The sequence below is a fragment of the Cicer arietinum genome, chromosome 5, assembly GCF_000331145.2.
Source record: "Cicer arietinum cultivar CDC Frontier isolate Library 1 chromosome 5, Cicar.CDCFrontier_v2.0, whole genome shotgun sequence".
In the NCBI taxonomy this organism is placed as follows: Eukaryota; Viridiplantae; Streptophyta; class Magnoliopsida; order Fabales; family Fabaceae; genus Cicer; species Cicer arietinum.
Genome location: NC_021164.2, coordinates 76605960 through 76617532, shown reverse-complemented (window position 1 = coordinate 76617532; position 11573 = coordinate 76605960). Strand labels below are relative to the sequence as shown.

The following is an 11573-nucleotide window of genomic DNA, read 5'->3' as shown; positions in this document are numbered from 1 at the left end:
ACAATTTTCCTTATTTTCTACCTACAGCCTACAATAATAAATTTATACGCTGTACCGTCCAAAAATAAGCTGTTCTCAAAATTAGCAATTACAAAGAAGAAATAAGGACCACAGAAAACAAACTTTTTTCTGTTGGTTTAACGACAACCAAGTGATTTATCTCTTTTAAAATAGAGTTTCGTTTCTTATTTTCATTAATTTACGAAATTGATTTTATTTATTTAAAAGTTAATAATTTTAATTCTTTAAATTTTTTAATTAAAAATTAAAGACTTGATATATTGTAAATAAAGTTGTATACGACTTCACAATTTACAAGCTCAGTCCATAAAAAAAAATTATAAGAAAAAGTTATAAAAAAAAGTTATAATGAAATTAATTTTTCATAGAGTTTTATTATATCTCACGTTATTTAAATTATATCACATTGTCATTATTTTTAGTTAAAAAATTAAAAAAAGATATAAAATATTTCAAATTTTAAAATAAAAGAAACGATTTTGCAAATTAAAAAAAATAAAAGGACTAAATCTACAATTATGCCTTCAAATTACAAGAATTGTATTTCAAAAGATAGTGTTAAATTATAATTCTTTTTTATTTATTTTTATAATATGTTAAACTATAATTCTTGTAAAAAAACATTAATTACTAAAATTAAAATTTATCTACCAAAAAGTAGGTTAAATTTTTATCATTTTATCCCCAAAATAAATTATAAATTTTTATCGGTGTATATATTTTATGATATTATTATTGTTGTTGACAGTTTCATAAGCCTATTCAAACAATAATAATCTTTCTTTTCACTAAATACTAAATTTTATTCAAATATCTAATTATATTTCAGTATCTCACTACAATACTTACAATATTTCTTCATAGTCAAATTTACACTATAACATCAACAAAAATAGAATAATTATTTAAAATCTTATCCAAGTGCATTAAATCACAACATAATTTCGAATTAATTTTTTAATTATTAAACTTTGAATTCGATTTTTTTCTTCTCACATCATTAATGCTTATAATACAATTTTTTATTTCTCCTCCTTCAACATATTAGCTAATATAGGAGTTTAATTATTTCTAGAAGCTTTTAATTTCGTTTTGTTTTTATAAACTCTAAATATTTTATTTGAAATAAAATTAATAATTAAAATATTGATATATTAATTAAGAATTGAATCAAAATATATTAACTTTTAAGTATTGTTATAGCTTATATATCATTTGAAAGGGAATATAAGTTGAAATTAAATTTTAGAAATCCACCCACTAATCCCTTACCGTAATGGTGCACCGGCCGGCCAGCTTAGTCATATAAAAATTTAATACGAATATCAAGAATTTACGAAAAACAAAGTGCACATTTTACACAACTTTCTTTTCGATCTCTCAACCACGCAAATTTCTCCACCATTATAGTCTTCCTTTTCAATTTCAACACTTCTCAATGTTGAAGCATTAAATCTCCATAAATACAAACCCCACAACAAATCACTCCTCCACAAATCACATATCCTTGTTAAGTTATTAATTCATATGACATAGCATTTTATATAAACCTTGGTCAAATTTGTTCCTTCATTTTTTGTGTCACAAAGAAAAAGATGGCTACAACATCACTTACCTCCGTTTCTTCTACTTTCCTTCAAACAGAATTTCCATTAAAGAGAACAAAAAGACACATCAATCGTTGCTCCGTTTCGAAATGCCCTTTCAATCCAATTTCAGTTGCACCAATAAAATCCTCGGGATCAGAAACAGCAGACACAACATCTCTATCCCCCGTTCCACAAAACCCATTACCCGAAACAAACAAAAAACTTCCATTACGAAAAATCCCTGGAGATTACGGACTCCCTTTAGTGGGACCCATAAAAGACCGTCTCGATTATTTTTATAACGGAGGACGAGACAAATTTTTTAGAACACGCGCCCATAAATACCAATCAACCGTTTTTCGCGCCAACATGCCACCTGGCCCTTTCATTTCAAATAACCCAAACGTCATCGTTTTACTCGACGGAAAAAGTTTCCCCGTTCTGTTCGATACTTCCAAAGTAGAAAAACGAGATCTCTTCACCGGAACTTTCATGCCGTCAACTGAACTCACCGGCGGTTACAGAATCCTCTCATACCTCGATCCATCCGAACCAAAACACGATCAACTCAAACGATTCCTCTTTTATCTCCTTACATCACGAATCTCCCATTTCATCCCTGAGTTTCATTCCTCTTACGCAAAACTCTTCGATACGTTGGAAAAACAGCTTGCAAAAAACGGAAAAGCGAGTTTCGCCGAAGCTAACGATCAAGCCGCTTTTAACTACCTTGCGAAAGCACTTTACGGAGTTAACCCTTCCGAAACAGATCTTAAAAACGAAGCTCCAAAAATTATAACAAAATGGACTCTGCTTCAGCTTAGTCCAATTCTTTCATTAGGTCTTCCAAAGTATATTGAAGAAGCAGTTTTTCACACTTTTCGTCTTCCTCCAATTTTGGTGAAAAAAGATTACCAAAGACTTTATGATTTCTTCTACGATGCTGCTTCTGGACCGGTTTTAGAGGAAGCGGTTCGACTCGGAGTTTCTAAAGAAGAAGCGGTTCACAATCTTATATTCGCCACGTGTTTTAATTCTTTCGGTGGAATGAAGATATTTTTCCCCAATATGTTAAAGTGGATTGGACGTGCGGGCGTTAATCTTCACAGTAAATTAGCGGAAGAGATTAGATCAGCCGTTAAATCTAACGGTGGGAAAGTAACGATGGCAGCGATGGAACAAATGCCGTTGATGAAATCAGTGGTGTACGAATCCTTTAGAATTGAACCACCTGTGCCGTTACAATACGGAAAAGCGAAACACGATTTCGTTATTGAGAATCACGAAAACTCGTTTCAAGTGAAAGAAGGTGAAATGTTGTTTGGTTTTCAACCGTTTGCGACGAAGGATCCTAAGATTTTTGATAGACCTGATGAATTTGTTGGGGAGAGGTTTATCGGTGAAGAGGGAGAGAAGTTGTTGAAACATGTGCTTTGGTCTAACGGTCCTGAAACGGAACAACCAACGGTTTCAAATAAACAATGTGCTGGAAAGGATTTTGTTGTTTTGTTTTCTAGACTTTTGGTGGTCGAGTTTTTTCTCCGTTATGATACTTTTGGGATACAAGTTGGTAAATCGCCGATAGGATCTGCTATTACATTTACTTCTCTTAAGAAAGCAACTTTTTAGTTTTAGTCCATGATCATGATAATGTTTTTTGTTATGCATAATGAAGATGAATGTGATTATAGCTTCATAAAATACATTCGCTAGATTATTTTATTAAATGCACATGGACCGTATCTTAGTTTAAAGTTTGTTCATCCAGACGTTTGTTCAGATTAAAATATTTTTACTTTTTGTCCAAAAAAGAAATATTTTAACTTTGTTTCTTATGTTTATGTCTGCTTGTATAGTACTACTACAAGAGGAAAGAGAAATATGAACATATTTTGCGTGTCAAATGTTTTAGTTTTTTCGTTGATTACGATGGTTGTGTGAAATTTCGTTGCTTTGTGAGAAGAAGTTCATATTTTAGTTTTAATTATTCAATTCTCTGTATTTTTAAGATAAATATCCATTTTGATCTCTCAAAATTTTTTGTGAGATTCAATTTAATCTTTAAGAAAAATAAACTGAATCAAATAAATTTTTATGGGAACCACACTTAAATAATTGAATTTTTGTTGTTGTTGACTTGTCAATAACTCGTCTATAAATTATTATCCCCATGTAATTGCTATATAAAGGATAATTAATTTTTTTATAGTAATTAAAAATAATTAATTGAGTCCATAACAGATACTTTAAGTTTGTTTGTTTAATGAACTTAATTGTCTATATTTAATTATTCTTGAAAATTTAATTATCTATTTTTACAAAAATTAATCATATGATAATTAAGTTGATGAGTAATTGAAGAAAAAAAATTCAATTTTCTTATTGTGATGCACGTAAAAACTAATTTGATCGTATTTATGTTTTTAAAAAATTAAAATGTACTTTATTTTTCTCAAATACTAAATTAAAACTCTCAAAATTTATCAAAACCAAAATAAGTGTTTACTTTATTTTTAAATCAATTTTTTTTCTTATTCAAAACATTCGATTAAAATATAATCTCCTTATGTTTTTTTCAACACAAGCGAATTCATCCTCAGGATGGTTATGTTACGTGACATGATGAGAGTCCCACAATTAAAGTAGATAATAAGGGTAGATGATTGAATTGAATTGAAAGTGATACGTGTTTAAAGCTAATTCTTATATTATAACTATATGACGATGATTATTTATAGATAGCCACATTATTGCCAACCAAGTCACCAAAATACAAGAATGAAGTTTCGGTTCAATTGCAACTCAACGACTTTATGCTTAATATTATGTCGGTCGTCCGATCAATTTACGTCCGTTGAAGAGAAATAGTGATGGGTTGGGACAATCACTAATCTGAGTTATATTTTGATTTTTTTTTAAATTAGATGGTTATGACATTTGAATATTACAGAATTAAAACAGTCATGTTTTGTGTGATATATAATTAAAGAATACAATATAATAGGAATGTGATTATTTTGCAATAAAAAATGATAAATTAATTAGAGAGTTATGATTTTATTTCATGATTTTTATTGATTATTGGTGTATTTTTGTTATCATAATTATAAAACGGAGAATAGTAAATTAAAAGTGATGCGCATTATATTAATAATTAGATACAGTTGACAAAAAATAGTTGAAGGTACATCCAAAATTAAAGGTTAAAAGTGACAATCTTTTTTAGATGATTTTGTTTTTGCAAATCCAATGGTTATTATGGTAAAGAGGGGTATGAATATTTTTTATATGCTATGTTATAAATTCAAATATTATTTGATGTTATATTTTTTTTTTAAGTCTTCTAACAAAAAAAAAAGTAAATTCTATTTTGATGTTGCATATCATAAAAACCAGTATATACTATATAGTGAGATAAGCTTGGTTACAAAATATAAATAAAAGCTTATATATCTAGTAGTATAAACTAGCTTGACCTCATGAAACAGATCCATGATCAAATATCTTACTGGGAAAACTATTGGAGGGCGAGCTCTGCTGACTAAACCACGGGTCTGGGTCTTGTACCGAAACCGGCGAGCTACTATTGAGCCTATCAACTGACTTCAAAGAAACAGGCCCAGTATCCAGCTTAATAAGGCCTTTACCCTTAGGCCCAACGTTCTTCAATGTGGTATTGCTCAATGGTTTCTCACTTTCACTAGAAGAAGAAGAGCAAGAAGACAACTCTATTGAAACAAAACAATTGTTTTCATCAACAGATTTCCACTTACTCAACCTTAGTTGCTCTAATTCAGTTGCCACTTCTGTCATACAAGGTCTCATATCCCTATGAAATGCAAGGCATGTAAATGCCACCTCAGCAACTTTGTGTATAGAAGAAAGTGTCCACTCATCATTGGTTACTTGGGGATCAAGAAATATTGGGTCTATAATATCAACCAAAAGCCCTTTTCTGATCTTATCAATAAAAAGAGAAGCCAAATTCACTTCATTATGAGGACGTGAAAAGTCAACTACTTTTAGTCCTGTAATGATCTCAACAAGAACCACACCAAAGCTATATACATCGCTTTTATCTGAAAGGTGAAAGTCTTGATGGTATTGTGGGTCAACATAGCCAGGTGTTCCTTGTGGTGCAGTTGAAACATGAGATATTTCAGTTAATATTCCTAATCTTGATAGCCCAAAATCTGCTACTTTGGAACCAAAATTGTTGTCCAAAAGTATGTTACTTGATTTGATATCTCTATGGTAAATAGGTGGATTAATTTCTGAATGAAGATGTGATATGGCTTGGGCTGTTTCTGTGGCAATTTTGAGTCTAACAGGCCATGAAAGCCCGTTTCCTCTCTCTCTTTGCAAATGCTGACTCAATGTTCCATTTGGCATGAACTCATACACCAAAATTTGCTCTCCATACTCAATGGAACAACCCAATAAGCGTACTAAATTGGGGTGGCTAACAGAGGAAATGAGCTTGATCTCATTCATGACTTGTTCAATGCTTTCATTGTCTCTGTGTTTTATTCTTTTGATAGCAACATATTCATCGTTGTAAAGTTTCCCAGCATAAACCGTACCGTATGCTCCGGTTCCTAACCTTTGTTTCTCTGAGAAACTATGTGTGGCTCTCTCAATGTCTTTGTAGGAATAGATAGGCACACTGTAATTGTTAGTAGTTTCGGTGAAGCGTCTTTTTGTGCTCTTTGTGACTCTTAATTTGGTGCGTCGGCGAAAGAAACAACATACTGAACCTAGAGTAACCATCAGTGAAGCACCCAAAACAAATCCTGCAATATTTCAATGGATTTGATATTTGTTCCATGAGTAATTATTGTGTGGTTGTTGACATGAAATAATCTCAAATGGTTTATGAAACATGAAATATCCACATACCTCCAATTAAGACAATAAATCTTGCTGTTCCTCCACATCTTCCGGACATGTATTTTTTTGGGTTGCATGTTGATGAGGCTGTGTGTGTTTACAAGCAAAATTCAAATGACACAGTTAGTACAACTCAAATTATTAAAAAATTAGAATTAAGTTGGATCCAGTTAAGATCATTAATACAGGGAACGAAGTTTTGAAACTAGCAAAACAGATGGAAGTCTGGAATGAGCTCCCCTACCCCCAATTTCTAGCTAAATTACCAGTGAAATGTGGAGTGATTTATACTACCGAAAACATGATTCTGATAGTAATTTTAACATTTTTGAGCAAAACGTGGGGTAGATAAGCGATCACCTAGAATAGTTCAATATGTTTGGTTGCAATTAATGCGATAACTTTGAAGGATTCAATGGTCAATCCTTAGACCTATACGTGATACATGATACATCAATCAACAGCTAAGCTAAGCTTGATGTGGAAATTCTTATGAGAAGAAATCTGTTAGCCTGTACGATAAAGTGTGTCATGTAAATTGTTTAATTAGGGTGAGTTAGATGGTATTAATTTTTTCCATCCTCCCCTACAGATTTCTAACCGGGTTTACTGTTATGTTTTTGGAGTTTCTACTTTCCGCGTAGTTTTGCTTGGCTTAGTCCCTCGCTCCGTATTATAACTAAAAAAATTAACTAAATATATATTTTATTTAATCTCTGTAAACTTTTTGTTTCAATTTTAATTTTGTAAATTTAAAGTTGTTTTAAAATTATCACTGCATTAATAATTGTTAAAAAAAACTGAATAATAAATGAAAAGCAAAAAAAAAATTAAAAAAAAGAACGTCAACTTACATGAATTAAATATATATTAAACATATATTATATATTTAGTATTTTTGAGTATGGTCCTTCGCTAAACATTTAAAGCTCTAAAAAATATTTTTTATAAAAATGTTTCATCATATCTTATTTTACAGAAAATAATATTACACCATAATCAAATATTTATGCAAATAAATTTTAAACCGTGGCTGTACATGAGAATTGGTTTAGGCGTTTAGCCCACGGTGATACTGAGTGTGCTCTTTTATTTTTGGAGTATCTAAAAATTTATTTTAAGTGAATGTTCATTCAACTTTTAATTTTTTAATTAAATTTAATTTTTAGTAATATAAAATATATTATGGATATTATCTCTCGATAATATATTTGAGAGGGTTGAAGAGACAAAGTTAAAAAAGCACTCATGATCATTCAACTATCATTCACCTTTACTTTATGTATAGCCCACAATCCCACATAATAAATGGGGAACCTACGAGCAATCTGTTAACCTCATAACTTCATATCAGCATCAACATGTTACGGTCACAGCTTCTTTTCTAATGTTTTTACTAATACATTTCTTTTTGTTTTGGTCTTTTCCTTCTTCTTTCATTAATTCTTCCATCTTCTTTTCTTTTTCTTAAGAAGAAAATTAAATATTATCATAAATAACTACCACAATTATAAATTATTAAATTCAAATTTGATACAAGACATTTAATATAATATTATTGATATTTATTAATTAAGTTAAAAAAAAATTATTTATATTATATTTTCTACTACTAATAATAAATTTCATTTGAAATCTTTAATTGTCAATATGATGGATTTAAATTTATTAATTAGTATCAATTTAAGAGTTTAATTAATATATATTGTCTAATAAAAAAATTATATACACATCAAGTTATTTTTCACTATTATGATATTTTGTTATTAGTCTATAAAATAATTTTATAAATGTCTATGTAAAATTGTACACATAAAAACACTTACTAATTAAACTCTTTAGAAATATTACTCCAACTCCGCTACTTCTTTTATAATAATAATAACTACCCACCGTTTTTTGGTGTATGAAACTACTCCACCATTATTGTCCCGTGATGCAAAATAGTATAATACCCTATTGAAGAAAATTCCAGGTGAAATTCCTTATCTTGCGGGTAATGAACTCTTACAAATATTGATAAGACAAAAAAGAAAGGAGAGAGATTAATAAAATTTGACCACTAGGCTAATTGATTTGTCTTATTGACTTAAATTCCCGGTAATCATGGGCTGATGTAGCTAATTGGCACGCATATGTTTCATCGTGTACACTGTTTCTTTCCCTCGTCACTTTATTGTTGCTGCCAGGTCCTACGCCTCCTTTATATTATACCAATCTTTTTACGGCTAACGAGACACTTTCATTTACTGTTATAAGATCATCTTTGTCTCACTTTAGTTAGATTTGAGTTGTTCTTATTTTTTTTTAAATAATAAATTTTATTAATTTTAATAATAAAATGTGTTGTATTTGTTTAAATATTTTTATTAATCATAGTTAATTAAAAAAATTATAATTCGAGATAAAACAATTAAAGATTAAAAAAAATAATTAATATTGTTTTGATATTATAAAATAATTAATTTAAATAATAAAAAAATGATAAAGAAAATATTTAAAATAATACTTTAAAAATACCATGTTCATTTTATATTTAAAGACAAATACTAATATATGTTTCAAGAACACACTTTAAGATGTCAAATATATAAATTTTATTTTAAAACTCGTATATTTAATTTTTTAAAATGTTAAAAAGTTCCTTTAAAAAAAATATATTTTTGAAATTTTTTAAAATATTCTTCTAAATCACATTTTAACATCACCCTATATCGAATTTATTAGATTTTCCCAATCACGGACATTCATGTTTGAGCTGACAACACATTAAAAATAAAACATGTTTTTAAACATAGTTGGTCTCAGCGTAGAGTATCTTCTACTTCTAGATACCAAAATATCCGTACCCAAAAAACTATGTATACGTGCAATGCAAAATGCTATAAAACAAATCATGCGTATATGGACAGAGTATTGTTTACCAAGAATAGTCCACGAGCACCTTATGTCAGCATAAGAGTAAAATAATATGCACAAAAGGAGTTAAACTATTAAGCTTGGTGTAAACAACTAAACATTAATTAATTCTACAAAGACAAAGTTACTTTATTTGTTTATATATTGATGGGAAAGATTTGCCTATTGAAGAAAAAAAGAAGCTTTTGTTTTAGAGCTAAGCTATGTTTTAAAAAATTTATACATAAATAAGTGAAGATTAAAGAACAAAGTTGAATGTCTAATCCCATCTAAAGGTGTCTAATTTCATCTAATGGAGTATAAAATCGTAGTATTAGAAAGACTTAACGAACACGGACAGAAAGTCAATTCACATCCACTATAATTGAAATCATTAGCACTAACGATTTTCAATTAATTGATATCTTAAGAAAATTAATTAATTAATTAATTAGGGAAAACTAACTAACCTTTCCGGCAGCCTACTCCGGCCAAAAAACCATCGCCGACGAACCCATCATTACAGCTACACCGAAACCCAGGCTTTCCATCAATCGGCGATTCAATTTGAGTACAATTAGCATGATCAGAACAAAGACACTGATCTCCATGAATCCACCATCCAAGCTCAATCGTAGCTACTTCCAAAGAAACCGCCGCATCCGAATTATTTGTCAAATCTTCAGACGAAATCGACGACATGAAGAATTCACATCCAATTCGATCCAATTTTTTCTCATTCACAAAACTTCTCGTGTTGTTTTCAAAGTAGCAACTCAATTTACCGCCGCCGCCGCCGCAACCGTTAGATTGAGATTCAAAGTGACTCGGAAGCAGGGCCTCCGGTATCGAACACGGTATTAGAGTTTCTGTACAGTTCTGTAAGAGAATCACGTTACCCGAAGTTGGTGCGTATTTGTGGCTGAAGAGTTGGTGGAATTTTTCAAATGGACGATTGCATTGTGCTTTGATGTTTACTGTTATGCTGTTTGAGTTTACCGATTGAACTGGAAATTCGCCGATGAAGATTTCGCCGTCGGGAGTGCAGTTTAAGCGAATTGAACAACCGGAAGAGAAACCGAAAGGGTAAGGGAAGGGTTTGGTTGAACCGCATGATTGGTGGCATTTCTGGTAATTTACTTGACCTTTGATTATTGGGAGAAAGATTAATAAAAGGATTAGAAGTGGGTGATTTGTGATTGAGATCATGGCAGAGATTATCTAAGGAAGGGTGTTTCTCATTAATCTTATTTAAGGTTTAATTAAAATTAAAAACAAAGGAAAATCGATAAAATAAGTGATTATTATTGGGAACAGGATTTGAGAAAGAAATACGTGTGGATGAAAGCAACAAAATCCGTTAACGAGTCTGATTCAACGAGATATCTTCTGCTTCCACGCCTACCTCTTTCCTTCTTTTGTTTTCACATTCCCTTATTATGTAATGTAAATTAAATAATGACAAACAAAGAAAAAGGTGGCCACATAATAATGACTTGTAATATACTATTTCTAATTGCAAATAGTATTTTGTTTTCAAAGATAAAATAATAATAAATTCACGTATTCGTTAATTGTATTACTTTTTCTATTATTTTTACTTATATACTATTATTGAGAACTACAAAATATTAAATACTCACCAATAATATTAAAAAAGTATTTTAAATAAAAATATAAAAATAATTTAAATAAGAAATATATGTTAAAAATTATAATTTTTTTATATATAAAATAAAAAATTATAAGATTAGAAAATTAATATATTTCATTCATGTGACTGCTCAATATACGGTATAAGTGTTCGGATGATTTTTTTTTTTTTTAATATAACTTGTGATTTTGAATTTGAATTCCCTCGTATAACTATAACAAGAATAACACTCAACTCTTGTGAGAGTGTTTTGCCACTCACAAAATCTTGACTAACTTAAGTTTAGACTATTTTGATATTTTTAACTTGGACTACAGCACATGTTAGCTAACACATTATTCACAATGTGCTTATGGCAGAATTAACCCAAAAGAGTCTTATGAGGGTGATGGGGTCAAGTGATTATAGTTCCATTCAAACTATTTATGTGACTATTAAGAAATACCTAACTTGGAAGCAAGCCAACAGTACCGATATATATCAATATTCAATAATATTTCATCCTTTTTTTTTTTTTTTTT

The 11573-nt window shown here is 29.9% G+C and overlaps 2 protein-coding genes across 2 annotated transcripts; one reads left to right on the top strand and one right to left on the bottom strand.

The window, feature by feature from the left end:
- The first annotated feature begins 1392 nt into the window (after window positions 1-1392).
- LOC101513500 (allene oxide synthase 1, chloroplastic-like) lies at window positions 1393-3514 on the top strand. Its single transcript, XM_004500992.4, has one exon. It carries the CDS (start codon window positions 1617-1619, stop codon window positions 3237-3239), a length of 1623 nt encoding a protein of 540 aa, XP_004501049.1. The 5' UTR covers window positions 1393-1616; the 3' UTR covers window positions 3240-3514.
- Window positions 3515-4959: 1445 nt separating this feature from the next.
- Window positions 4960-10829, bottom strand: LOC101513802 (wall-associated receptor kinase-like 14). The gene is made up of 3 exons (XM_004500993.4): window positions 9869-10829; window positions 6510-6587; window positions 4960-6403 (listed from the first exon to the last, which is right to left on the bottom strand). The coding sequence occupies exons 1-3, from the start codon at window positions 10605-10607 to the stop codon at window positions 5088-5090; spliced, it is 2133 nt and encodes a 710-aa protein (XP_004501050.1). The 5' UTR covers window positions 10608-10829; the 3' UTR covers window positions 4960-5087.
- Window positions 10830-11573: the final 744 nt, after the last annotated feature.

Excerpts from the sequence above, each read along its gene's own strand:
- LOC101513802 (XM_004500993.4), bottom strand. The coding sequence starts at position 10,607 with ATGATCTCAATCACAAATCACCCACTTCTAATCCTTTTATTAATCTTT. Across the intron at positions 6,588-9,868 it reads CGGAGTAGGCTGCCGGAAAG|CCTCATCAACATGCAACCCA; the intron begins GTTAGTTAGTTT and ends AAACACACACAG. Across the intron at positions 6,404-6,509 it reads ATTTATTGTCTTAATTGGAG|GATTTGTTTTGGGTGCTTCA; the intron begins GTATGTGGATAT and ends GAAATATTGCAG.
- LOC101513500 (XM_004500992.4), top strand. The coding sequence starts at position 1,617 with ATGGCTACAACATCACTTACCTCCGTTTCTTCTACTTTCCTTCAAACA.